Source organism: Danio rerio, chromosome 23 (assembly GCF_049306965.1).
Source record: "Danio rerio strain Tuebingen ecotype United States chromosome 23, GRCz12tu, whole genome shotgun sequence".
In the NCBI taxonomy this organism is placed as follows: Eukaryota; Metazoa; Chordata; class Actinopteri; order Cypriniformes; family Danionidae; genus Danio; species Danio rerio.
The window spans coordinates 26,408,925-26,435,169 of record NC_133198.1 but is presented as its reverse complement, the minus strand read 5'-3'; the positions used below and the strand labels follow the sequence as shown (position 1 = coordinate 26,435,169).

The window sequence follows — 26,245 nt, the reverse complement described above, 5'->3', positions numbered from 1 at the left end:
CTGTATATTTGTGATCTCCATTATTATCATCTCTAGTACAATTTATTATCTCTAATGTGAATGAACCTTAACACTGATTTGGTAACGATGAACAAACAAATGAAAGATTCTTTTTTTAAGCAATTTTTAATGATTAGTTCAAACTGGAAATCATACATATAAAGGAAAACCTATTTTGAGAAATGAAAAAAAGGAATCATTTAAGGCAGTGGTTCTCAAACTGTGGTACGCGTACCACTAGTGGTACGCGGGCTTCCTCCTAGTGGTACGCGGAGGAATCGCCAAATAATTAAATAAACAATTAACATTTTTAATCCTTTGAACTATATTATCGATGTGATCAGCTTTGGCATTTTTGTGAAGCGTACGATCACAGCGCTGTGCTTAGAATGTTTATTTTAGTGCAATTTGTCATAAGCTGCTGAAAATCAGTTTCCGAAGTGATTCTGAAGCGTGATTTGACTGACATGAAAACTGGCCAATCACAGTCGACCTTTTTTTGTGTGTGTGTTTTTGCGTGAAACGTAAGGGCGGGACAAAGGCTTTCTGAGTCGCAGAGACAGAAAAAACAACTTAAAAACAAATGTTTTGTTGGAATAATGCTTCTCGGATGTTTTCACTATCGAGATGTCTTGCAGAGTGATTAAACCGCGGACATATTTCCTGCCTATTTGATGATCTACATACACGTTTCGCTCTCCAACAGCGAGTCGACTCGCCTCTGACCTGTCACTCCTCTATACTGTCTGAATGGCGGCGCGGGAATAGAGGTATTGCGCAATTACTCATTTCTGGAAATGTGGCGAGTGCTTTATTTTAACACGAGAGAGCGCATTCATGTACGCAAATCGCTAAAACAGATATGCGAGCTCTTAAATAAGCTTTTTTCAAATGAACTGCAAGTCCTGTCATGATCGCCTGTGTGCTCAGATTGAACACAATCGCGATCTGTTCACTATTAAAGTAGACATTATTTGTCTTTGTTACTTGACTAAATTTAGTCAAAAGTATTCAAAGTTATCAAGTATTTAGAATTAGATTGATGCATGATCGATGACAATGCTAATGGTCTTATTTGGCTGTATTGTAAAGTGAAACTTACTTTTAGCAAAGGTGGAACTTTTTTTATTTCTTTACGACAAAATAATTATGCTGGAAATGTTTCTGGATGAGGTATTTGTGTGATTTATACATTTAGCTGTATTCTGATCTGTCTTAAAGCATTACAGGTCAAAGCAATCCCTTGTTGCTAATTGTTTATTTAAAAATAACAATAAGGCTCTTAAAGCACTGCTTTGATAAATGTATTGTTGTCATATTTCAAATACCTCAAGTAAAATAAAGTCATTTGTTTTTTTTTACTGAAAGTGTACTTGTGTTTTTTGTAAAGTTTGTATTTAAGTTTAAGATCAAGTGTAAAATAAAATCTACATGTGATGTACAGCTATTTAAGAAACAAATTTGCCATATTGTAAAGAAAAATAGTGTAAAATATGTAAATAAAAGGCTAAATTTAAATCTTTTCATCATATACTAAATAAACCTTTCAAAGGTTAAAAATATTGTTTTAAAAATGGGCAAAAAGTGTCTCTATGGCCTTAAAGATTATTTGGTAGTTTTACCAGTGCTATTGAAAAATATTAATTGTCATGAAAGGAAAAATTGACTATACTTTCTTTGTTTGTGCAAATTCCTTTACATATAGCTTTGGGATTTAAGCAATTAAACCATTCAATCAGGTTTACACTTAAAAGTGATTTCATAATGAAAATCTGATTTTGTTTTTTTCAAAAGTAACCAACTAGTACTTATTAAGAGTACTTTGTAGTTTTACCTAATATTAGTTGTATTTACTAAAATGTGTGTTATTTTAGCAGTGTAATAGTATTTTTACTTGAGTACAAAAATATTTCATAAGCATTTAGTGCAGGTTTATTATATTATTAATATATGATTAATAATAATAATAATAATAATTGTTTTTATTTGTATCAATTCCTATGCAATATTTTATGGGTTGCTGAGAATACATTTCAATACATCTTCAATACATACATCTTCAATACATAGCATGTCAGTCTTGAAAACAAAAAAATAGCTGCTGGAAAAAGTGCTTAAAATTTCTTGATTTTCATTAGGCTGTGCCTGTATGAACCCTGTCATATGAACATTTAACATATATTTCAAGATTTGTCTGAAAGTGTATAAATATGCCATATAGCCTATATTTATGAGGTCCAAGCAACATTTCCAGCTTTTGATGAATAGGCGAATAGGCTCCTATGAATACTTTAGATTTAAATACAGCAGTTTTCCTTTTACTTTATATATATATATATATATATATATATATATATATATATATATATATATATATATATATATATATTTTTTTTTTTTTTTTTTTACCTGCAAACAGTTAATGTTCAGACTATTTAAAATGTTTAAAGTGACTGACAATTATACATATTCTTAATAATAGGAATTAATCTGCCTCGTTTTCAAACTCTGCACAGCTGTAGCTGCTTAATTAGGCCTACGGCGCAATTTTTTTAATACTGGTCATTATGGTGGTACTTGGAGAGACAATTTTTTTCTAAGGTGGTACTTGGTGAAAAAAGTTTGAGAACCACTGATTTAAGGGAAACTTTGAGAGAAAAAGAATCAGTGAGACTAATCATAAAGCAGGTTCACTGCAATGAACAGAGTCACACCAAAAAAAATCTCAATATCATATTTCTTTCTTTCATTCTCCCTGCTCATGTTTCATCACTTCTTCCACAAATTCAAAAGCTACTGCAATACTTAATACGAGAGTCCATGCCATCTTTTTTCTTCCCAATTTTCTTCGGCATTCCAGCTGTTCCTTTTTGTAGTTAGTCTGACTTAATTCACCCTATTCAAGGGATCAGAGATGGTTTGAAAGAGGTCAATTTTTTCTTTAAATTATTACCTTACAGCCCAAAACAAGCTTCCACTATTGTGCAGTTTGGCATTTAATGAATTAGCTTCCACATATGCAAACAAAGTCAGAGAAATGCTGAAAAGCAACATGTTCGCACATGTCAACTTCATAGAAAGGAACAAATTTGATTTGCTGATTTACCACACAGCGCCAAAATCTCTCTGATTACTTACATTCTTGAATTTATCCACTGGATGTCGAAAAGTCCAAGTCCAATTGTGGAAAAAAACGGGATTTAAAAGATTATCTGACTCAAAAAATATAATTTGGCCATGCTTATGTCATTCCCAATCATTATGAGTGGCTTTCTTCGATATAAAAACAAGTACAGTAGGTAAAATTGAATGGGAACCAATCAAGCTCCAAAATGGAGCATTTGTAAACTACGATAACTGACTAATATAACTTTTTTGCTATATGCCAAATTAAGCCATATGATCATTTATGTATGGAAAAAAATGACGTTATTCAACAAATGTTTTCCTTGAGTGCTTTGGTCACCATTCGTTGTTATTGGCTGGAAATCAGCTACTCAAACATTTTGTCTTTTTAGGTTTAACGGAATATGTATTTGATGCATCTTATCCCAATGAACTAATTATTCCAAGTTTTTTTTTTAATGTAACAACCCAAGTGGTCTGTGTCAGTGAAGAGCAAGTGAGAACTTAACGCCTCAAGGCCTCTCCTCTAAGCGTTCCAGTCTACACTTGTATCAAGAATTTCTTGTTATCACATTTCACCCTCCCAATCTTGTCATTATAAACAGCATTTTTTTTCTTCCCTTAAGAAAACTTTGGCTTTGACAGCAGTATTCTCAACTTTAGTTTGGAATCTTTTCATTTCTCAGTGCTATCTAAGCTGTCAGAGGTGAAGAGAGAGGAGAGGATACGCTCGTCAGACTGGCAGGTACGATCTTGTTCCTTCCACCACACACACTCTTTTTTTTGCTGTAGGTCTAAAACATGGACACTAAATAGGGACAATGGAAGGAGAAAAATGTATACTCCTCAATAAAAGGTCAGGCTTTATTAAATAATTGATGGGTAAAATCAAATATCCCCAGCTCAGTTTAGCCAACAAAGTCTGAACACCATTAGGCACAATTCCAAGTTACCCAGCCTTCAGGGCAGCACTTTTTATTCAAGGCCGGAATTATAGTATACTTGTCTAACCATGTCAAAAGCAAGGTCAGAACCAATGTTTGTGAATGTTTTGAAGCACATAGTCTCTGTGTTTATAGACTCTGCAATTTCAGAATTAGAATTCGCAAGCTGCGTGTTTAACAAAACCGGTGGTCATTCTGAGCACAGCTGTTTGCTATTTGTAGGGTATACTTGAGCATCTTGTGTGTAAAATGAGATCCAATCCCATTACAATATAAAAAGAATCACATTTGTTAAATGAAGCACATGGCCTCTCATTAAGCAGAGCAGCATTTATTTTCAGTAGCTCAACACCTAGACCCGGCTTGGGTGAATTCAAAATATGCTACTCGGCTGCTACGATGCCCCATTATCAAATCTTTTAAGATTTTTGAAGTCTTTAAAAAAGACAGTGTCTCCTCTGCAGTAGCTTTTACTAAAAATCTCAGTAGCACAAAAAGCGGAGAAGGGACGTTTTGTGCCTTAAAAAATAAACAGTTCTTATTTTTTAGCTTAAACTCATTCAAAAATAGTGAAAATTTGTTAGTTTTCTGACATATTCTAAATATATAAATCGAATCTGATTGGCTAACAGCAGTGCGATATTCTGTAAAATCAGAACTCGTACAGCCTCCTCACCTTTCTGTATTACTCCACCCACATAGAGTGACAGCAGATCAATAAACTCACTACAGTTTGACAAATATTGCAGCTGCTGGAAAATAAAATGTACTTTTGGAGGTTTTTTTAGGTGAGAATGTACTTGTTTAGATTACATTTATGCAGTTCATTGATAAGGATTGTGCCTATTTTAATTGTTTATATTTTTGGAGATTGGAGATGCATTTGGATTGGCATCCCTCAGCCTGTCATTGAGCAGAGCAAAGACGTCGCTATTGACTTTCTATGTCAAACTCTCTCTTTTGTATGTTGTAGTGCTGTATTTATATCATAGTAATTGTAGTAGATTGAGTGTGAGATGGGACTTTTATTAGGAATGTGTGTATTTAATGTTGGCCACTCTTTGTATAATCCTGAGTTACTTTCTGGTTGACCATCTGTTTGTTTCTAATGTGTCTCCTGTTTTCGTTACTGCAGACTAATTCAGTAAAAAAAGAAAGAAGAAATGCCCACATGTGTTTAGCCTTTTTCCTTGTTGCAAAAACAACAGTAATCTGGTAGTGTGTGCGCTGCTTTGGCTTTTTCAAGGTTAATTATTGTGATTTTCCAATATCAACAGGGAAATATCTCAGTAGACGGATGGCATTTCATGTCTTTCAGCATGATTTTAGATTATAATCTAAAAATGTCATCAAAATCACCTGTTTTGTCATAATTTTACATATTACCATATTACGCTACAACACGACATGATATGCTATTGCAACTGGTCTCTTTTTGCAACCAGTGTCGTGTGACGTAGGTTGGTAGTTCGTCTTATATATATATATATATATATATATACACACACACACACACACACACACACACACACCATTTTAGGGTCAAAATTATTACTTCCATTAAGCTATATTTTTTTCGATAGTCTACAGATCAAACACAGCTATACCATAACTTGCCTAATTATCCTCACCTGCCTAGTAAACCTAATTAACATAGTTAAGCTTTTAAATGTCACTTTCAGCTGTATAGAAGTGTCTGGAAAAATATCTAGCAAAATATTATTTACTCGCATGATGGCAAAGATAAAAGAAATCAGTTCTTAGAGATGAGTTATTAAAACTATTATGCTCAAAATTTGTGTTGAAAAAAATCTCTCTGTTAAACAGAAATTGGGGGAAAAATAAACAGGGGGACTAATAATTCTGACTTCAACTGTATATTTATATATAGACTTAATGAAATACTGCAAGACTGTGTTGATCTGCCAACGTGTAATCTTATTTACTAACTTAAATGTGTAGTTCATGTAGCTTCACTCAAATGAGTTTATTTAATGATGCCTTAATGTACATTTTGAAGCATCAAAGTTTTAGTGTATTGGACTTTCAACAGATGGACTTTAGGTGTTTGAAGATAAACAACAACAGCAAGAATGCTCAACTCAATTTTCATTTTCGCATGAAATATCCGTTTAACTATATAATCTAGGAGTTTCACAAATTATCAATTCTCCTGAAACAATTATTGTAGTTTATTGTTAAATTACAATAAAGACTGATTTAGATTTTACCAAATTTGCCCGAATAGTAGCAATTCATTATAAATCATTGAAAAAATATTCAAGAAATAAACAAAAAATGTAATCAACTTTTCTTAAAAATATTATTTTTTAAAATTTCCCGAGCTAGGTTTTTAAAATCAGTACTTCTTAGACAGAAATTTTGAACTAATCTACAGTGAATGTTTTTCTTCTGGTAAGGTGTCAGCATTTTCTTTTAAGGTGCTTTCAAAGTGTTTAACCAACACTTTTGTGTTGTTACTAGAAGTGTTAACATCTTCATACGCCCTGCCCTCAATATGGCACACCAAACAACACTTTCTAACTTTTAAAAGTCAGTCAAGAAAGCTTTCCAATAAAGTCTGTGATTCTTGGCCAGAATAAGCCACAAACAAAACGGACCAGACTTTGTCAATAGGTCTACACAATACAACCTGCCATGCAAAGAGGATGCAGAGTGCCGATTTACACAATCGATTGGACCTAAAAGAGTGATGCTAGCTTCAAACGCTCTGTTGTATTCCAGACTAATGTGCATTTTCTCTGCTTGTACTGCTGCCAGCAATGTAGAGCACTAAACAAGATTAAACTACAAGCACTGCTGACTTACAAAATGGAAAAAGGAACTCGCCATTAATAGTAGAAGGACAACCACTATTTTACATTTACATTAATAAAGCAAAAGCACTATGGAGTTTCAAAAACTGTCTGGTCTTATTTGTACTATACATTTTTATGTTCCCCCCAAATAGGCAAACTTATTTCTAACAGTTTATCCTGGGGAATGTGGAAATAAGCAGTGAATGCCATCATAACACAGACACAGGGGCCCATGCGAGGGCCACATAGCTTGAAGATTTGCCGTTAGGTTTTAGTATCTCCACTCCAGCTCTATAAATGATTTCCCTCAAGGAAAGGTAGAGGTTTGGACTTTCACTCAGGTTAGTCAAAGGCCCTGGAGGTGTTCAGTTAGCGAACAGACACACCCTCCTTCGAGAGCATTGACTGTCAGTGGCTGATTGCTAGCGAGGGCGCACATAATATGCTTAGCTTTTAAGGCCCTGAGGCTTAAGAAAATTCAATAAGAACAGCTGAGGAGTTAAAAAAGGAAACAGAAGTTGAAAAAAAGAATCAAAGACAAGAGAAAGATTGATTTAAAAAGCTGAATTAATGTAACCTAAAGGGTTAATGTCACAAAACACGATTTGCATCATTAGGTAGAACGAAGATGCAGTTAGAAGAGAAAACACCACCTGTTTTTGCAATCAAGAGCGCTGTCACTACCATGGGAGCTTTTCTAACTTTCAAATCTCTACACAGCCAGCAGCTTTATGCTGAGTCAGGAGAGTGTATTTTTACTATTATTTTTTTTTACCTTCAACGCAGTGCTCTACCTCCTCCAAGTTGCGGAGAGTAATCCTCATCAGGCTTGAGTTGAGCATCAGTTCGTTCTTGTGGTTCGGCCACATGTACTCAGGAGCCAAGTTGACAAAGAAAATGCGGGTATCTCCGGTGGCCACTTGATTGTCACAAATATGGGGGTCCCCAAACCCACCGATCATCACTTTGTTTCCTCCATCCAGCAGCACTTCTCCATTTACCATGGTCTTGCCTTTCAGGTAGCGCCATACTCTGACCTTCAGACACAGGGAAGACAACATGAGATTAAGAAAACACCATTTCACCAGATCAAGGTCACTTTCTTGCACATTCCAGAGTGGCCACCTACTGCCGGCTGCACAAGACTCTGCGACATATCTCTGCAGTACACTTATTAAATGCTTAAAATAAAAGTTCTTTGTTGACATCTATGGTTTCATACACTTTAATAACCATAGAAACTCTCTTAATGCACAAAATGGTATTTTAGCTGTGAAAAAAAGATAATAAATAAATAAATAAATGTCTACTAAAGATTTATGTGGGTAACTTAAGTTGAATTTCTATACAATATTGCAATATCTTGTGAAAACCTCTGCAAAAAACACATTTACATTACATTAAGGTAAGACATAGGATGAACATGTTTGGTTATGTTGCGGCTGTCATTAAATCCATAGAATCTGGATTTTTTTTAATATTGTCTATTTAACTGTCTGTTTAAACGGTCATGCTTTTGATACAATTTTTGCTTTTTACAAATGTAAAAAATAACATTTTTGAACTAGTGATCTCAGATTTTAGTCTAAAAAGACTTTTCTTAAATGCTTTTCAGTGTTAACCGTTCACCAAACAATGAAATAATAATGGGAATAGCCACAATTTCAGATTACTCTTCCCACTTTTTATGTCCTGGTGATTAATTGCTGCAAGACTTTGATATAAGTAACCGCATTCAGTTACTTCTAACAAAATAAGCCCATGATTACATGATAATTGAAGATAATTGAAGCCAAAGCACTAATAGAGCCTGAAAGGACATCAAGTCACTGCAAAGGCTGAGGTTCGGGTTCCTCATGTATGAAAGATCAAATTACAGGTGGATCAAAGAAGGACTGTGCAGGTTGACAGTTTTCATTAACTGAGCAGAACCAATGTCCTCAAGTAAGAAAATCTTGTTGGGAGCAGTTTAACACATAGTCATGTTATTTATCAACAGTTACATCCTAAAGAATAAAGAATATTTAGAGACATTAATGGTTCCATGAAGAACCTTTAACATCCATGCAACCTTTTTATTAAAACTCTCTTGAAAACAATATAACTTGAAGAGCTTAAAAGGTTATTTTGGGACTTTTTGTTTTTCCTCACACCTTTATTCTTATTTCAATAGTGTTTAATAGTGAAAAGAGTGGTTGCAGCTACAATATGTCCATGATTCATTATAACCTCAAAATCAGCATTTTACATAATAATCGACTTTCGGAATATGACAACTCAAATACTGCACTGGTAGCTTTTGTCTGTGTGTCTAACAGGTGATACGGACTGCAAAACTGTTGCACTGTGACAACAGGTATTAAAATACAACCTAAAGCTGTGATACGGTGGGTTACCTTTTTTATTTACTTTCACTTTGGCGCATGTGAAGAATAGCATGAATTCTTACCTTGCAGGAATAAGTGTTGTGCACCGGATCCATGTTCAAGATCTCCTCCACAGTCCCGGTTAAAACTACATTCGCTTCTTCTTCTCTCTTCTCCAGCTCCTTTTCGGAACAACCTCCATGACAACGCTGAATCAAAAGCACAAAAACCAGAGCAAATGACCAAACGGGCCAATAAACCGCTTTTCTGTCCGCAGAGCCCATGGCCAAACCGAACGGATGAAAAGGAAAGTTGGGAACTCGCAATACAAACGCCGGAGGACTTCTGCAGTTAGTTGAGTGAAAATAGTAATCCTAGCGCGCGCTGCTCTCGATGTTCCTCAAAGTTGTGTGCGGTCTGCGCTCATATCTGTGCTGAGAGTGAACCGCGAGCATCAGCCGGCGGACGGAGAAGAATAGAGTGAGGAGTGAGGAATGCCTCTGCTCTCCCCCCCTTCGCGCGCGCACACTCGCTGTCCTTTCAGAGTGACGCTCCTTTCACAGGGTATTTGCATGCAATCTGAATTGCTGATAAGAACGGCGGAGGGGGTGATTTCAGGAGCACCAGAGACAGAAGCGGGTGTGAAACGCCACCCCTTGGAGAGATTGCGCCAATTCGGACAAATGAAAAGGTGCACATGGTTGCAGATGGAAAAAAAAACTTCATACTACAGCAATGATTTAGTGATGGTTATGCAGACATTATAGCATAGTTTAAGCTGTTGCTAAGATTTGCATCGTTTATGAGTTAATTTGGGTTTATACGTTTTTAAAACTTCATTCACTTAATTTTGTATTTAATGATGAGAATTAAATACTGCATTTAGTGACATTTTAAGCACTATTTTTAGCTGGATTAACTTGTCGGATGGTCATCATAATCACACTTTTTGATGTACTAAAAATATTCCCTAAAGTTTTAGAATAAAGAAATATGAAGAAAAAAAAACATACTTATTTTAAAAATACAATTTTTACATTGTATATCAATAGGGAAAAAATGAAATAAATATAATAAAGTTTTTGATTTTATAATTTATCATTTTACATCGTCTTTGGCCATTTGAATATTAAACAATTAAAAGTAATGATGTAAAGCTTGACAATTTTTCTACCCTCTCTTGTAAAAAGTACATTTGAAAATTCATGGATAACAACAACCCTGAATTAGTTACATCAACATAAACACCTAATTATTAGCATTAAAATTTGGAGAGAAAAAGAAACATTTTCTTTCAAGAATAAGGTTCAAGATTTAGAATAAAAGTTCCTTGTAAAATATTTTCTCTATTTAACAATTTAATTTTATGTCAGATTTCGCTTGGTCCTAAAGCCTTTGATAGGTTATTTGATAGGATGTCTCAACAGTCAAAATAACACAAATGAGCTCATGTTTGAAACAAATTCTGGACCATTGTCAGTTGGGGGTTGGTCTTTGGAACCACCTGAACCATGCCTGGCTACGGGCCTGAACTTGAATCATAATCACCAAATATGTAGATTCATATTGTTTTGGTTGTAGTTCATGTAAAGAAACCTGTAAGAAACTTGGAAAATAAAAGAAATGGGGTTTCCAGACAGTTTTTAAAACAAGATTCACAAAATACCCCAAAATGTTTAATAATAATTCTCAGCCATAAGCATAAAGCATGTAACATATTTAACATGTTAAATATAAAATTTAAACAATCAATACTGTTTAATAAGTTTAGGCCAGGTGAAGTATGTTGTTTAACTTCTAAAAAAATATATGGTTTACACTAAATGACAATGTAATATTGGTTTGCTCACATTTTGAAACTGTAATACAAAATGTATAGACTTTAATGGATTTATATGCTTTCTGTAAACTATTTCTTTTCTGGAAATTTTATTAAATGTGATATCTTGTCAGAAAGACAGTCCACATTCATCAGGTGCTCTTATCCATAATAATACATCATATTACTATATTATGATGTTATAATAAATATGTTTTCCCCTGAGGTCTCACTTTAAGTAAAATGTAAACGGGATTAAATTATGTTAGTGTTCAGGTTAAGCAGGTCTCCTTGCAAGCGCTGTAATGCGAACTGTGCAATTACAAGCAGACCCATTCAATAATAACATATTAAGCTCATGCTGTCCATTACAATTTTAAAAAATACTCATTTGTGCAATTCCACTGTAAAAATGCACAGTACAGTACAGCATCACTAAATGAATAACAGTTAAACTTGGCACAGCTACTTTTAATAGATTCACTGCAAAATCTTGGGATGGAGATGAGTAACAGTGTTAACAGTCACTAATACAAACATCATTCTGACATTCACAACCGATAAAACTCTAACTGTCGCTTCTAGTTCTAAACTGACAGTGCATAAATTTCCACCCTTTCAAAAGCTGTAATTTCACTACCCGTCCATCTATTCCTGGAAAATGACAGGGCGTGGAATCAGTGGTTGCACTGATATATTTGTAGAAATACTCTCATTTTAATGGCACCATGTCTTGGCCCTTAATTTACCACAATACCAATAGATTTTAAAAAGTTTATTTAAAATACAGGCTAGTCATTTGGGAAGTGGTTCCGTTAATACCTGAAATGGGTGGGAATTAATACTTGAGAGAGACAGCCGCTCTGTTTTTATAACGTTTTAATACTTAACCTACACAACACTTCGCAAAGCTGATGTTTAACCTTTTTTCCCAAGTTTAAACAGTTGCATAGACTTAAAGGGATAGTTCACTCATTTGCATATTTTACTATTCTACCATCCTAGATTTCTTTTAGCTAAAACTGTAGGCCTTGATTATTGATAAAATACTAGTCCATGGCTAGCATTTTGAGAGCATTAAAAAATGTTATTACATTACCAGTGTTGGGTAAGTTACTTCAAAAAGTAATAAATTACTAATTGCGTCATTAAAAGTGTATTTTCCTTACTTTTCTAGTTATTTTGTCTAAAAATAACCAAATAATAAGCAATTGAATTACTGGACTCAATACTACAAATCAGCAAAATCTAAAATATCAGAATTTAAACTCTTAAACACGATAAACAAGACTTTTTGTTTTGTTTAAGAAATATAACCCTTAAACACAGTAAAAAAGTTTACTGCAAAATTGGTGCAAACAATTTATTTTTGTTGAATTTAAACAAAATAAATTTAGTAACGCTCAACTTAATTCATTTGTTTAAATCCAGCCCAAATAAATTTACAACTACTTAAATTAAAAAAAAAAAAAAGTAAATCCAAGGAAATGGAATCATCTTTGAATCTTTTTTTTCAGTGCAATATATGCATCAAGACACAAAATATTTCAAATTAATGACGCCATACTTCATTCCATATACCTACTTACTCACAGGGTCATTTATGAACTAGATATTTAGCCGCACCATATTGGTGTTTCATAACATCTAGTTTTTATGGGGTGGGTTGTTAGCCCAACACTCAACCCCCCAACCTAGAGGACCATGACATACACACATACACCACAAACAATTTAGCTTATAAATTCACCTACAGCACCGAAGCACCCAGAAGAAAAACATGCAAACACAGGGAGAACATGCAAACTCCACACAGAAATGCCAATTGACCCAGCTGGTACTCAAACCGGCGACCTTCTTGCTGTGAGGCATCATCGCTATACCCTATACATGTTTATAAGCTTTCATTGTTTCGTACACTGTTAACGATTTCCTATAGCATCTATAGTAACCTACTGGCAGCAGTACTGTAAATCAATTATAGCAAAAATACTGTATTTAGAATTACAGCACCATTTGGTAGACAAATTTACAGTATTATATATCTTTACTGTATTGTATATCTGTACATTGAACTGTATATCTGAACAGTATTGTATATCTTTACTGTAAAAACAATTATTTTCACCATGCAACTTTAAAATACAGTAACATACTGCATAATGGCCCAACAGAGAAAATAAAAATACAGTAAAAGTTCATATACTATGTCATTTACAAAAAATCGTTAAAAGTGTAAGCATGTGCAATTTTCTGAAAAATAAAACTTAAAAAAAAACAATAAAAATAATCTTTAGTTGAGAAATGGAGTAATTATGCCAAACATTTAAATATCAAAAAATTTACATGCGGGAATCGCAAAAATGTATATATATATATATATATATATATATATATATATATATATATATATATATATATATATATATATATATATATATATATATTCAGGCGACGCAGTGGTGCAGTAGGTAGTGCTGTTGCCTCAAAGCAAAAAGGTCGCTGGTTCGAGCCTAGACTGGGTCAGTTGGCATTTCTTAGTGGAGTTTGCTTTTTCTCCCTGTGTACGCGTGGGTTTCCTCTGGGTGCTCCAGTTTCCCCCACAGTCCAAAGACATGTGGTACAGGTGAAGTGGGTAAGCTAAATTGACCGTTGTGTATGAGTGTGTATGGATGTTTACCAGAGATTCGTTGCAACTGGAAGGGCATCCGCTGTGTAAAAACATATGCTGGATAAGTTGGCGGTTCAGTCCGCTATGGCAACCAATGATTAATGAAGGGACTAAGCTGAAAAGAAAATGAATAAAATATATAAAAATTTAAGTACATACACAATATACAATAGACAATTTGAATTCAGAGTAGCAGAGTGACTTATATAAATATATTTATATAGTTACTCTGCTACTCTGAATTCAAATTGTATTGTAATAATATTTGAGTATTTCTGTGAACTAGTTTCAGCATATGCAGTTGTCTTGATAAATCTTCTTTAGTTGAAAATTAGAATTATTCTGCAATTACTCTGCTTCTCTGAATTGATTTATAAAACTGTCAAACGTATATACAGTCTTGACGGCTAGTATATTATAAATAACCATTGTTAAATTACCCCAAAAATAAAATGTAATCCCTATTCTTTTTCAGCGTAAAAGTAATTTAATTACAGTAGCTGTCCCTTTAATGTCTGTTTGCTGGGATCTTAAAAATGTGAGAAAATCAGATTCATCAAGTAACTATATGCGTTTTTATAAAAACCAATAAAACAAATCTCATATTCAGCTCATGCTGTAGCCCTACACACCCACACCCTCTCTCGTTCACTTTCCTGTAACATAATGAAGCCAGCCCACATGAAGCCCATTACAGTCAGTCTCATTTGAGAAATATCGTTTAACTGAAATATAACCACTCAGTCTACTTTGAAACAAGCGTAGGAGTTCATCATTTCTGAAAAAACTATTGGTGCACTTCTCAATGCAGAGAGGGTAATATAGCCTGTGGATTGATGTAAAAGCTAACAACCTGCACCGTAAGCTGCAGACACTCGTGTAGAAATTCAGGTAACATAAACCAACAGCTTCTCTGTCTCAGCTTGAAAGCTTTTAACATCACAACAACAGCCCACAAATATGTCACCACAAAAAGGTTTCGAAAATACATAAACAAGTATTAACAAGCTCGCCCAAAGGAGACATTTTTATACCAGTCAAAAGCCATAATTTTCATGACGAATGCAATTATTGTCTAAAATTCAGTTCAGCGATATTCACCCAAGTCATTTATTAGGTGGATTTTGCTTCCTAGACGTGTCTCAAATTCTCGTTCCGCCATGATGGGGGATTTTTACTTTGCTCACAGAGTGATGATTGATTGTAATGGGGGTTAATGTGGATAAAATATGAAAACAATTCATGGTTTGTGATTTTGCAGATGCGGCAGATCTTGCTGAATCATGTACAGCTGAAGTGTTTGGACTATGGTCTACTGGAAACGCACTTTATTACCAGAGGATTTATATTAGGCCTTTAACTCAGTGTTCTTAAAACACATATATAGAGATCAGATGCAAAATCCAGTGCCAATTCCATTTGAAAATGTCTTCTATAATGACAAATTTTTCTGTCTCCTATGTTTATTTTCAGTTATTTTACATTAAACACAATGAAAACAATCTATTCTCATTAATGTACACACAGCCGCCGTTGACATTTCTGCAGATTTATTAAAAAGAATAACTGAAATATCATATGCTCCTATATTCAGATCCTTAGCTCAGTATTTAGTATAGCACACTTTTGATCTTACAGCCATGAGTCTTTTTAAAGATGCACCAAGTTTTTCACACATGGATATGGATCAAGTTGGATGGTAAACGTTGGTGGACAGAAATTTTTAGGTCTCTCCAGGGATGCTTATTTGGGTTTAAGTCAGGTCTCTGGCTGGGGCATTTAAGAACAGTCATGGAGTCGTTGTGGGTCATTGTCTTGTTGGAAGTTAAAGCTTTGGAGAAGTTTTTCATCCAGGACATCCCTGTACTTGGCTGCATTTATCTTTCCCTTGATTGCAGCCAGTAATCCTATCCCTGCCGCTGAAAAACACCCTAAAGCAGGATGCTGCCACCACCATGCTTCATGAGACTGTATTGGACAGGTGATGAGCAGTGCCTGGTTTTCTCCACACATACCGCTTAGAATTAAGGCCAAAAAGTTCTATCTTGGTCTCGTCAGACCAGAGGATTTTATTTCTCACCATCTTGGAGTCCTTCAGGTGTTTTTTAGCAAACTCCATGCGGTTTTTCATGTTGGGCCACCAAGCCAGAAAGCCAGACTGGTGGAGGGTTGCAGTGATGGTTGACTTTTGACAACTTTCTCCCATCTCTCAACTGCATCTCTGGAGCTCAGCCACAGTGATCTTTGGGTTCTTCTTTACCACTCTCACCAAGGTTCTTCTTCCCTGATAGAGCGGTTTGGCCAGACAGCCAGCACTAGGAAGGTTTCTGGTCATCCCAAACATCTTTCATTTAAGGATTTTGGAGACCACTGTGGTCTTATAGGAACTTTAAGTGCAGCAGAATTTTTTTGTAATCTTGGCCAGATCTGTGCCTTGCCACAATTCTGTCTCTGAGCACTTCAGGCAATTCCTTTGACCTTATGATTCTCATTTGCTCGGAACATGCATTGTTAGTTGTAAGGTCTTATAGACAGGTGTGTGGCTTTACTAATCGAGTCCAATCAGTTTAATCAAACACAGATGAATTTAAATAAAAGTCTAGAACCATCAGAAGAAAGAGACAGCGTTAACCTGAGTTTAATTTGAGTCAAATATAGTGTCAAAGCAAAGGTTCTGAATACTTAGGACCATGTGGTATTTCAGTTTTTCTTTTTTTATTTGAAAATGTCAACAATTCTGTATCTTTCTGTCAATACGGTGTGCTGTGTGTACATTAATGAGGAAAAAAATGAACTTAAATGATTTTAGCAAATGGCTGCAAGAAAACAAAGACTGAAAATATTAAGGGGGTCAGAATACTTTCCGCACACACTGCATACTGTATATATAACTTTATTAATAATTATCAATAATGATTGTTTTAGCTAATAACAAGTGCATGGTGATGACCGTATTAAAATAATTTGCAATATTACATCTTAAATTAATCTATCAAAAAAAAAACATTTTACATATCTAAAAAAAAAGATGCAACTCCTTTTAGTCTCATCATGTGCAGATTATTTCTGACATTGCTACTGGGTTGTGCTATACAGTAATGTCTGCCAGATTTGTTGAATTTAGGGATTTTTGAAAGCGATGTGGGTTCTATTTTAATGCCACTCTTTACTTTCTCTGCTAAGTATAACAAAGAGTGTGTGTTTTTGTGAAGACTTGTGTAAACTGAGTTTTTTGGCCAAACATATGATTGCTCCCATGTGTGATCTCTGATTCTTCCCTTTGCATGCAACTGCCTCTTACAGACGAAATCCATATCCATATATTTTTTTTTATTTTATGCCTTCAGCTCTTTTCAAACACTGTCTGTCATCTAAAAGAGAAACATCATATTTTGACAACTAGCTTTTCCTGTCAGTGACCCAGAATCTCTTTGACGTGCCAAAGAAAAACACCCCTGCAGTGTTGCCGCCATGATAATGCCAGTCAATGGCTCACTAAGAAGAAATGTGACATTTCTAACAAAACAATATGGCCGTCAATGACAAGATGTCACTGCTAAACTGAGTGAAAGCCATATGCAATATGCAAACCTGCAATAAATATTCATCAAGTACTGCTTCGATAAAATTAAGTCCAGGTGGTCTGGACTGAGTTCACATGCTCAGAAAAACCAGATGACAAAAACATGATCAAATCTAGAATACAATACTCAACATTTAAAGTACAAACAGATTTCAAAGATTCATAGACTGGCCAACTTTGCAAATGTTAACTATGAAAAAAATAGCATAATGCACTGAACAATTTTGCTTAAAAGCAGAAATGTTTTTGGAATTGGCTTTTGAAAGTTTCTCATACAGATTATTGCAATGTCAAAATGATCCTGAAAACAGATCTGCAAAAACATACTGTATTATTTATGCCAGCCTCCACTACTGATTTTGTTAAGTTCTTCTGCAAGGCTATAGACTAAACAAGTAATATATATGAACATGGTGTCTCTTTTATCACAAATATAACTTTTTTGTGTAGAGAGAGATGGTATAATTTTCAAATGCTTGCACTTTGAAAGCTGTTTTCAAAAGTTAAGCCTTGATTTATTGTTATGTTTTAATTTGTTGCTTAAAGATTGACTAAATGGTATAAACATTTTAGTTTTAATTAATTGTCGTTTTAACTTAACCTAATAATTTCAAGTCATTCCGTAATGTATCAATCTATTAATACACGCATGGGCAGTGCTAACAGTAAGCTAGTGTTGATTTTCTTTAAACACAGAGTGAAAACTAATTTTCCTTCAGCCCAGTCTGCCCACCAACTTATTCAGCATTTGTTTTTTTACACAGAGGATGGACTTTCAGCTGAAACCAAGTATTGGAAAACACCCATACACTCTCACATTCACACACATACACTACGGCCAATTTAGTTTATTTAATTCACCAATACTCCATGTCTGAACTGTGTGGGAAACCAGAGCAACAAGGAAATGCACGCAAACATGCAAACTCCACACAGAAATGCCAACTGATCCAGCCGGGACTTGAAGCATCAACAATTATGCTGTGAGGCAATAGTGCTAACCCCTGAGGTACAGTATCGTAAAAAATTAATCATTCATTTATTTTCTTTTCGGATTAGTCCTTTTATTAAAAACTTCTTCAGAACTGCCAACTCATCCAGCATATGTTTTATTCAGTGGATGCCCTTCCAGTAGCATCCCATCACTAAGAAACACTCATACATTTTCTTTGTTGGTTAGCAATGGTTAGCAATAGTTACCACTTGGAAGATGATCACAGACACTAAAGAATATGCTTGATTGAAATATTGGCACATTGGCTGTACTTTTTCCCAATTCTCCACTGCTCTTGGTGCATTGGTCTTTAAAGAAATTAGCTGCAGCTGTGTCTGTGTTATTTAAAGTTGCATTGTCAGTAGATTCACCCCCAAAGCTTTCAGTGTTTTTGTGGGATTGTGGCCTCATGCTAATATGCCTTGGTCAATGAATCTGGCCAATTGTCCTCCAAAACCATCTCAAAAAATCAAACAAAATCTATTTCCCTCAAATTAACTGTATTATGGTCATAGTATTTGCCTTCGGTAGACTAGCTTTAATTGTTCTACTATCATCAGATTGCACAAACTGTAAAAATGTAAGCTAAAGTCATTTATTGTATTCAGCAGCAAAATGTGCACAATATAAATCACAGCTTTGTCCAAAACTGAACACTTTAATGAGATAAATGAAGCCACAGACCACTAAAAAGAGGTTTTGTTTCTATCCTTCATGGTCTCACACAGACCCAAGCACTGCAAGCCAAACACCAAGAGGGAACAGAGCAGATAGCAGCTTATGGCCAGATGTTGTTGTGCGTGGAAGTGTCAAGTCTAAACAGGAAGCTGTTTCTCACACCTGGTGGAAGACTGTTTGCTTGGCAGGAATTTCTCCCCCAATTATTTCCCTAGCAAATTACAACAATCAGTCCTGAAACATAAAGCCCAGCTCGAGTCATCTACGTTTGCCTGGTTTGACTATGGATGCAGTATTTTCTGTGCTCTCCTAGGACACTAAACAAATACACAAACACAGACCCATCTGGAAAGAAGCATTGTGGTCTGTAGTAAGTTTGAATGAGATTGACCATGTAGTCTGCACAAAACAAGCCAAGACTAAGTACTAGCAATTATATATTATGCTATAAAACAAAGTATGCATTGTGCATTAACATAGATTGTGGACTACTAAAAAGTCTTCACTCTCTGGACTTTATAGTCAAATTCTGCATAAGCCAAGTGTAGAACTGAAAATAGCAGCTGGTATTTTGTTCATTCATCATCCTGGACAAGTTGAGCACATTGCAGGCTTAAATTGTTTGTATACTGATGATTACACCAAATGTTCATATTTCATGCATAATAGATTTGCATACTGTGAAACACTGAAAATGTGCATAATGCACTGTATATGATACATAAAAATCTGATGCATGGCAGTCTATGGCATACAAGTTTATATTTAGTTCATGTTTATTATTCATATTTACATTCAACCATTGCAATTACAAACCTGTGTTAGCCTTTTTAATTTAATAAATGGGTATTTTTTTGAGCTTTGGTGTTACCGCCTTGTTGAATATATTTTTGCACTTTTTGCTGTTTGGCAGAGCACCTACTTAGAGTGTTGTGCATGCTTTTGTGCATTTAATCAGATTTGTTCAATAAAATGCAATTAAAAATAGGTACCAAGGTTCAAACATTTTGAATAATCGTGATTACAATTATGACCAAAATAATATGATTTTTTCCATAATCGATCAGCCCTAGAACACATATAAAAAATATATTTTTCATATTATTTTTTTTAATAATATTAATTTTTTACTGCGTACGCACATTTACAGCTTTGTCCGTACGCAATGTTTTAGTACATGAGGCCCCAGGTGAATTGGGTAGGCTAAATTGTCCCTAGTGTGTGTGTGTGAATCAGTGTGTATGTGAATGAGTGTGTGTGGATCCCAGTGATGGGTTGTGGCTGGAAGGGCATCCGCTGCGTAAAAACATGTGCTGGATAACTTGGCGGTTCATTTTGCTGTGGCGACCCTAGATTAATAAAGGGACTAAGCCAAAAAGAAAATGAATAAATGAATGTGTAACAGAGCAAGAACATTTTCAAAGTATGTCTGACAATATCTTCTGGAGAAAGTCGTATTTGTTTTATTTCAGCTAGAATAAAAGCAGTTTTTATTTTTTTTAAAAAACATTTTAAGGTCAAAATTATTAGCCCCTTTAAGCTATTTTTTTTTCAGAGAGTCAACAGAACAAACCATCGTTATACAATAACTTGCCTAATTACCCTAACTTGCCTAGTTGACCTAATTAACCTAGTTAAGTCTTTAAATGTCACTTTAAGCTGTATAGAAGTGTTATGAAAAATATTTTGTAAAATACTATTTACTGTTATCATAACAAAGATAAAATAAATCAGTGAATAGAAATAAGTTATTAAAACTACTGTTTATAAATGTGCTGAAAATATCTTCTCTCTGTTTAACAGAAATTGGGGGTAAAATAAACAGGGGGCTAATAATTCAGGAGGGCTAACTGTGGATGTGATATATGTACTTATTTGTAATTGTAATTGTTGGAAAAATATATATAAGTGGACATTTTTGCAATATTTCAATGAGCAATTTCAGCATTATGGACATGACATTTGCAGTAAAAACTCAAAACATAAATTCACATAATTATTTTTTTATATTTATATGTTTATATTTTCCAAGACAGTCACCACAGAGTTAAGGGATCAGAAAAAACATCAATCTGTAAACATGTTTTGTATTTTAAATGAGGAAAATAAACATGCGTTATGGATGTACCCAAAAAAGTTAGTGTGTTTACAGTACACAACATACTTTGTAGGTATTCTTTGAACGCAACTGCACAACTCCCCAAAAATATTGCTAATCATAAGGATAAGAGTTGGCTCACTATAGAACAAACAAGATTGATTTAATTTATTTATTTATTTATTTATTTGCATTTATGAGGAAAAACTTTGTTATGGGTGTGATAGATGTGAAACTGGCAATTTTGTGACTTTGGTAAATCAAATAAAATTGTTTTAAAAAACTGACATAAATTTTCAAGTCTTTCTTAAGTACTGTAAAATACTTGCTTACACAAAAAACATACATACGGTTTTGGTATTTTTGTTAAAACTTAATATTTTTTTATGGCAAAGTTGACATTTGTATGTAATTGCTCATATGTTCATATATGGCATATATTTTAGATATGTGAAATCCATATATTAACTTGTATATCATGTGTGTTCTCAATATGTGTCTTGTGTTCAGCAAATATGTTTTTGGAAATAGGCAAACATAACATGGTATGGGTCAACATTATCCAGTTTTTTTGCATGCAAAAAAAAGAAAGAAAGAAAAAAGAAAACATAAAAAAATTAAGATCATGTTCCATAAAGATATTTTGTAAATGTCCTACTAAAAATATTTAAAAACTTAATTTTTGATAAATTATCTGCCTTTCTGAATTGGAAATCTTTGAACACAATATTTGTATCTCAGCCAAATATTGTGCTATGTCCTGACAATATATACACATCAATAAAAAGTCAATTTTTGCAGCTTTAAGATTTATAAAAGTTTACACTAATGACAGATTTTGTGTTCCAGGGCCATGTAATTTGCATATTTTCCATGTATCAGGTTTCTGTGGTATTAGATACTGCAGAAACAGAATGAATAGTGTTACATAATCAACACGCTTGAGACTCCTTTACACCCATACATTTTACCACCCTCATGTACACATGCCTGCATTGCATCAACACAACCTTGATATATTGCCTACCACTTAACCTTGTAACATCTGCTTGTAAAGTGTCAGGCTTCGTTCAGCTTAAAACCCCTGAGTGTCACAAAATAAACACATTGGATGGCATCAGACTCCATTATATATGTTTTCCAATACAGTTCTCTGCTAGGCCCCACATGGCTGGGATTGTGAACAGATCTGTGATTCCCGAAGGAACCTTGGTTTCATCTAAAAAGTATGTATAAACACAAAAGTTAAATAAAAAAATCTCTTGAAATAACCATCCATATATGGAACTTAAACCGTGTTTTCTTAGGCAATAAATAATCCACAACTTCCACATGCATATTGCCATGGCCAAAAACTGTATACTTTCAAATTATTATAAACTTAAAAGACAGAAACATAAAATAATGCAGAGTATGAAGGATAACTGTATCATATTTCCAAACCAATTTTTTAATGGTCAGCATTTTTCTCTTGTTCAGAGTAAAAAATATGTACAGTAAACATAATTGAAACATAAATAATAATAAAAATAATAATAATATTTATTCATTAATTTTCTTTTTGACTTAGTCGCTTTTTTAATCTGAGGTCGCTACCGTGGAATGAACCACCAACTTATCCAGCATATGATTTTACGCAGCAAATGCCCTTCCAGCTGCAACACATCACTGGGAAACACCCATACCCTCTCATTCACACACATACACTACAGACAATTTTTTTGTTTATCCAATTTACCTATACCGCACGTCTTTGGACTTGTGGGGGAAGTCTGAGCTCCTGGAAGAAACCCACAGGAACTTGGGGAGAACATGCAAACTCAGAAATGCAACACAGAAATGCAACTGACCCAACCAGGCTTAAACTAGCAACCTTCTTGCTGTGATGCAACAGCACTACCTACTGTGCCACTGTGTCGCCCATAAAACAATAATAATAATAATAAAATAACCATTTTATTTTTTATTTCTCAAAATGGTACAATGCAATTTTCAAGCTCAAATTGCCTATATTTATGGCTTAGATTATTTATTTATTTTTATTTATTTATGTTATGATCCTTTTTTTCCTAAATTAAAATGTATGCCTATTTTTTTCCTCATTAACAAAATGAATAAATAGCGTACAATGAGAAACACAGAGGCGGTTCATTGCGCTGTGGCGACCCCGGATTAATAAAGGGACTAAACTGAAAATTAAATTAAAGAAAGAATGATAAACACATTATTATTCAGACACCTGACCAACAGTAAAGAGTTTAGGTCAAATGTTATTATACACCCCATAAAAAGAAATAATCACCAAATCATTGCTTTTCGTTTGTACTATGTGATGAAAGACAGTTGTGGGTAACCGAATGAATGCCCGCCATTACTAAACGGACCACATTATTTTTCAAATTAATTTATTTAGTTTTTAAATGTTATGTTATGTTTTAAAATGCGTTGAAAAATGAAAAATATTTTTTCCTAAATCTATCTCTTTAACTGTCGACATCCGTCATCATCAAGAGTGTGGCTTTTGCGCCTGTTCACCAGCTGTTTAAAATAATGACAAGCTGCTAACGTTACAAGAAAAAAAAAAAAAAAGAAAAAAACAACCGAGGGATTTATTAAGTAAACCACTGTAGGATTTGATCATATATCAACTTAAAGAACGCTAAAAGGACGAATTACGTGGTTTCTCTGCACATACAGACGGTAAGTACGATAGACGTTAACGTTACTGGAGTATTTTATGTTATACCCTGCACAAAGGACAACAAAGATAACGATAATGTAAGACAGTCCTAAAAAGTTCTGAATATAAAGCAATGGGGTGCACACCGATAACGTAATGTGTATCAGAGCATTAATGATGATGCAGTTGTTAATAACCATAAAACTCTGACCGCCAATCATCCATTCACATATAAAGGGCTCGCTCATAGCAGAGAAGCTGCGTTTTATATTAAATGTTGCTGATAATGAAAATCTCCTAAATAACTCATTCGAAATGAATAGCAAGAATGGAAGCTACTGGCTAGCAAATTGTGGCTAGCAAATTGTGGTATAAAACAACCTAAGTTACCCCAGGTATCGGGCGCTTCACTTTCGACATCTTTGTGTGGCCTTTTTGAGGATGCAGGGGCAGAAAAGTGTTTTTATTTAACGTTATTTATTTATTTTTATTTCACTTTACTGAATGTCCTGATTTACCAGTTAGATGAGAAAGAAATCTAGCACACCGAGGACATCTGCTGGTTACAAAGTGGTACATACAGCAAAAACAAACACAACAAACTTTTTTTACAACTGGGTGAAACCTAGTTTAAAGAATGGTGGGAAACAGGAAGACAGTTATTTTTGAGACTGCTCTGGAATCCCTAATCATCAAATTATCAATGTGATTATTATTATTTTTTTATTTCATCCATTCAAGCTGTAATTTATGTGAAATTGTGCGTGTTATTGAGCAAGTTATTACCCGACTTATTCATTCATTCATTCATTTTCTTTTTGGCTTAGTCCCTAATATTAATCTGGGATCGCCACAGCGGAATGAATCGGCAACTTATCCAGCATATGTTTTATGCAGCGGATGCCCTTCCAGCTCCAACCTATTAGGGCTGTGAGATTAATCAAAATCAAATCACCATCGCGATTTTAAATGTTGCTATTAGCTAATCGAAAAAGGCTGTGATATAAAATATATATTATTTAACTTCCCCCACCCAGAGCAATTGCGTGACCTTCGTCTTACTAGCCAATTGAGTAAGCTCACTTTCATTCTGCCCAATCAGAATTGCACGACCGAACTATGTGGAACGCCAACAATAAAAAACAAACAAACAGGAAAGCACGGACAAGTTTGATGATGCCGTCTGCCTCTTCAGAAGCATTATTAGACCCCAAACAAACCAGTTCATTTGTAAGAGCTGTCGCAGAATTGTTGCCACAGCATGAGGAAATACAAAAACCAGCTCCTAAAAAAAGCACCACAGGCAGCTGTACGAGGAGCGTCTTGCTAAAAAGTCAATTAAAAGTACTGCCAGTTGACACTTGTTGTTTTTGTTCTTGTTCTTCTTTATCTAAGTTTTCTTTGTCTTAGTCGCCGTCTTCTTTGTCTTTTTCATCTTCTTTGTCATCTTCATCTTCGTTTTATTTGTCACCGTCTTCTTTTTGTTCTTCATTTTAGGGACTGATCTCAACGAACTCGCTTTATGCATTGAGAGGCGCCTTTTTTGAATGGTTTATTAATGGCCATGAACGTTTTGTGCCCTGCTCGCCTTGCGTTTTAACTACCTGCTGCGCCTCGTGTTTTTGCCCTTAAGCGCCATGTGCTCCCCGTTGAAAAAAGTCAACTCTGAGCGGAAAAAGCGCATTACTTCAATCGCGTCTTTTTCATTCTCCAATAAAATGAAAGCAGAGGCGGGGTTTCCGTCAGGGTGTCTGCAGTGTTTGTGTTGTCAAGACAAAAAAGGAAGACTTTTGAAGATGGAGAAGAGAGACTTGTGGTTGCTGTTCTGAGTTATCCAGAGCTGTATGACTTCACAAATCTTGAATATCACAATATTATTATACATTAAAGTTATATTTTTTATCAACAGCAACACTCTCGCAAAATACCCAGCTGATTCAGTCGTTATCAAGCGACATAAAAAAAGCGCACAATGTTCCTTTTTTTCTTGTCAACAAAAAGGCAGTACAGTGCACCTCGCGTTTTTGGAACATAAATGGAGGCTCGAACCAGCGACCTTTTTGCTGTGAGGCGAGACCTACCTGCTGCACTACTGCATCATCTTGACCAATATTGTAACTTCCAAAAAAAAAACTTGCTCATCCCTGTATTGCATTAGTCTGAAAACCTGTTGTGCTTATGCTTCGATGTTTCTAAAAGGGCACAATTTTTCAGCCCACTATCAGCAGGGGGAGACGTTTTGATTAGAGCTAATTTACAGTGGCGTGAGAGACTGGAGTGGCCCCGGCGGACTCATTTCCTAATTGAGTGCACACGTTTTGCCGGCTTGAACACTCCGTTAATAAATTGCCCCATAAAACTGATCTAAGCTCTAAATCATGTCTACTCTTCTCTCCTTGTGCTTTCTGCAAACCACTCAGGAGACATATAGCCTCTGCAGGCATTGACTCAGGGAAAAAAAATAAAA

The 26,245-nt window shown here is 34.7% G+C and overlaps 1 protein-coding gene and 1 long non-coding RNA gene across 43 annotated transcripts in view; one reads left to right on the top strand and one right to left on the bottom strand.

The window, feature by feature from the left end:
• The window catches only part of agrn (agrin), a 444,147-nt gene extending 419,776 nt beyond the window's left edge, over nucleotides 1-24,371 (bottom strand). For 22 of the 27 annotated variants that reach the window (XR_012398373.1, XM_021469829.2, XM_073938572.1 and 19 more), the window contains exons 1-2: nucleotides 9,339-9,737; nucleotides 7,665-7,926 (exon numbers count right to left, since the gene is read on the bottom strand). Coding sequence is in view for 26 of the 27 variants with exons in the window: in XM_021469829.2 (XP_021325504.1) it covers nucleotides 7,665-7,926; nucleotides 9,339-9,539 (463 nt within the window). In the remaining variant the exon portion in view is untranslated. 27 annotated transcript variants of the gene reach the window in all.
• LOC137489184 (uncharacterized) overlaps nucleotides 23,477-26,245 on the top strand; it is a 175,458-nt gene continuing 172,689 nt past the window's right edge. For 7 of the 16 annotated variants that reach the window (XR_012398516.1, XR_012398513.1, XR_012398517.1 and 4 more), the window contains exon 1: nucleotides 23,543-23,798. This is a non-coding gene — a long non-coding RNA (uncharacterized lncRNA). Of the gene's footprint in view, nucleotides 23,799-26,245 lie in introns of all 16 variants that reach the window. The other 9 variants (XR_012398522.1, XR_012398518.1, XR_012398521.1 and 6 more) reach the window with 4 other exon arrangements.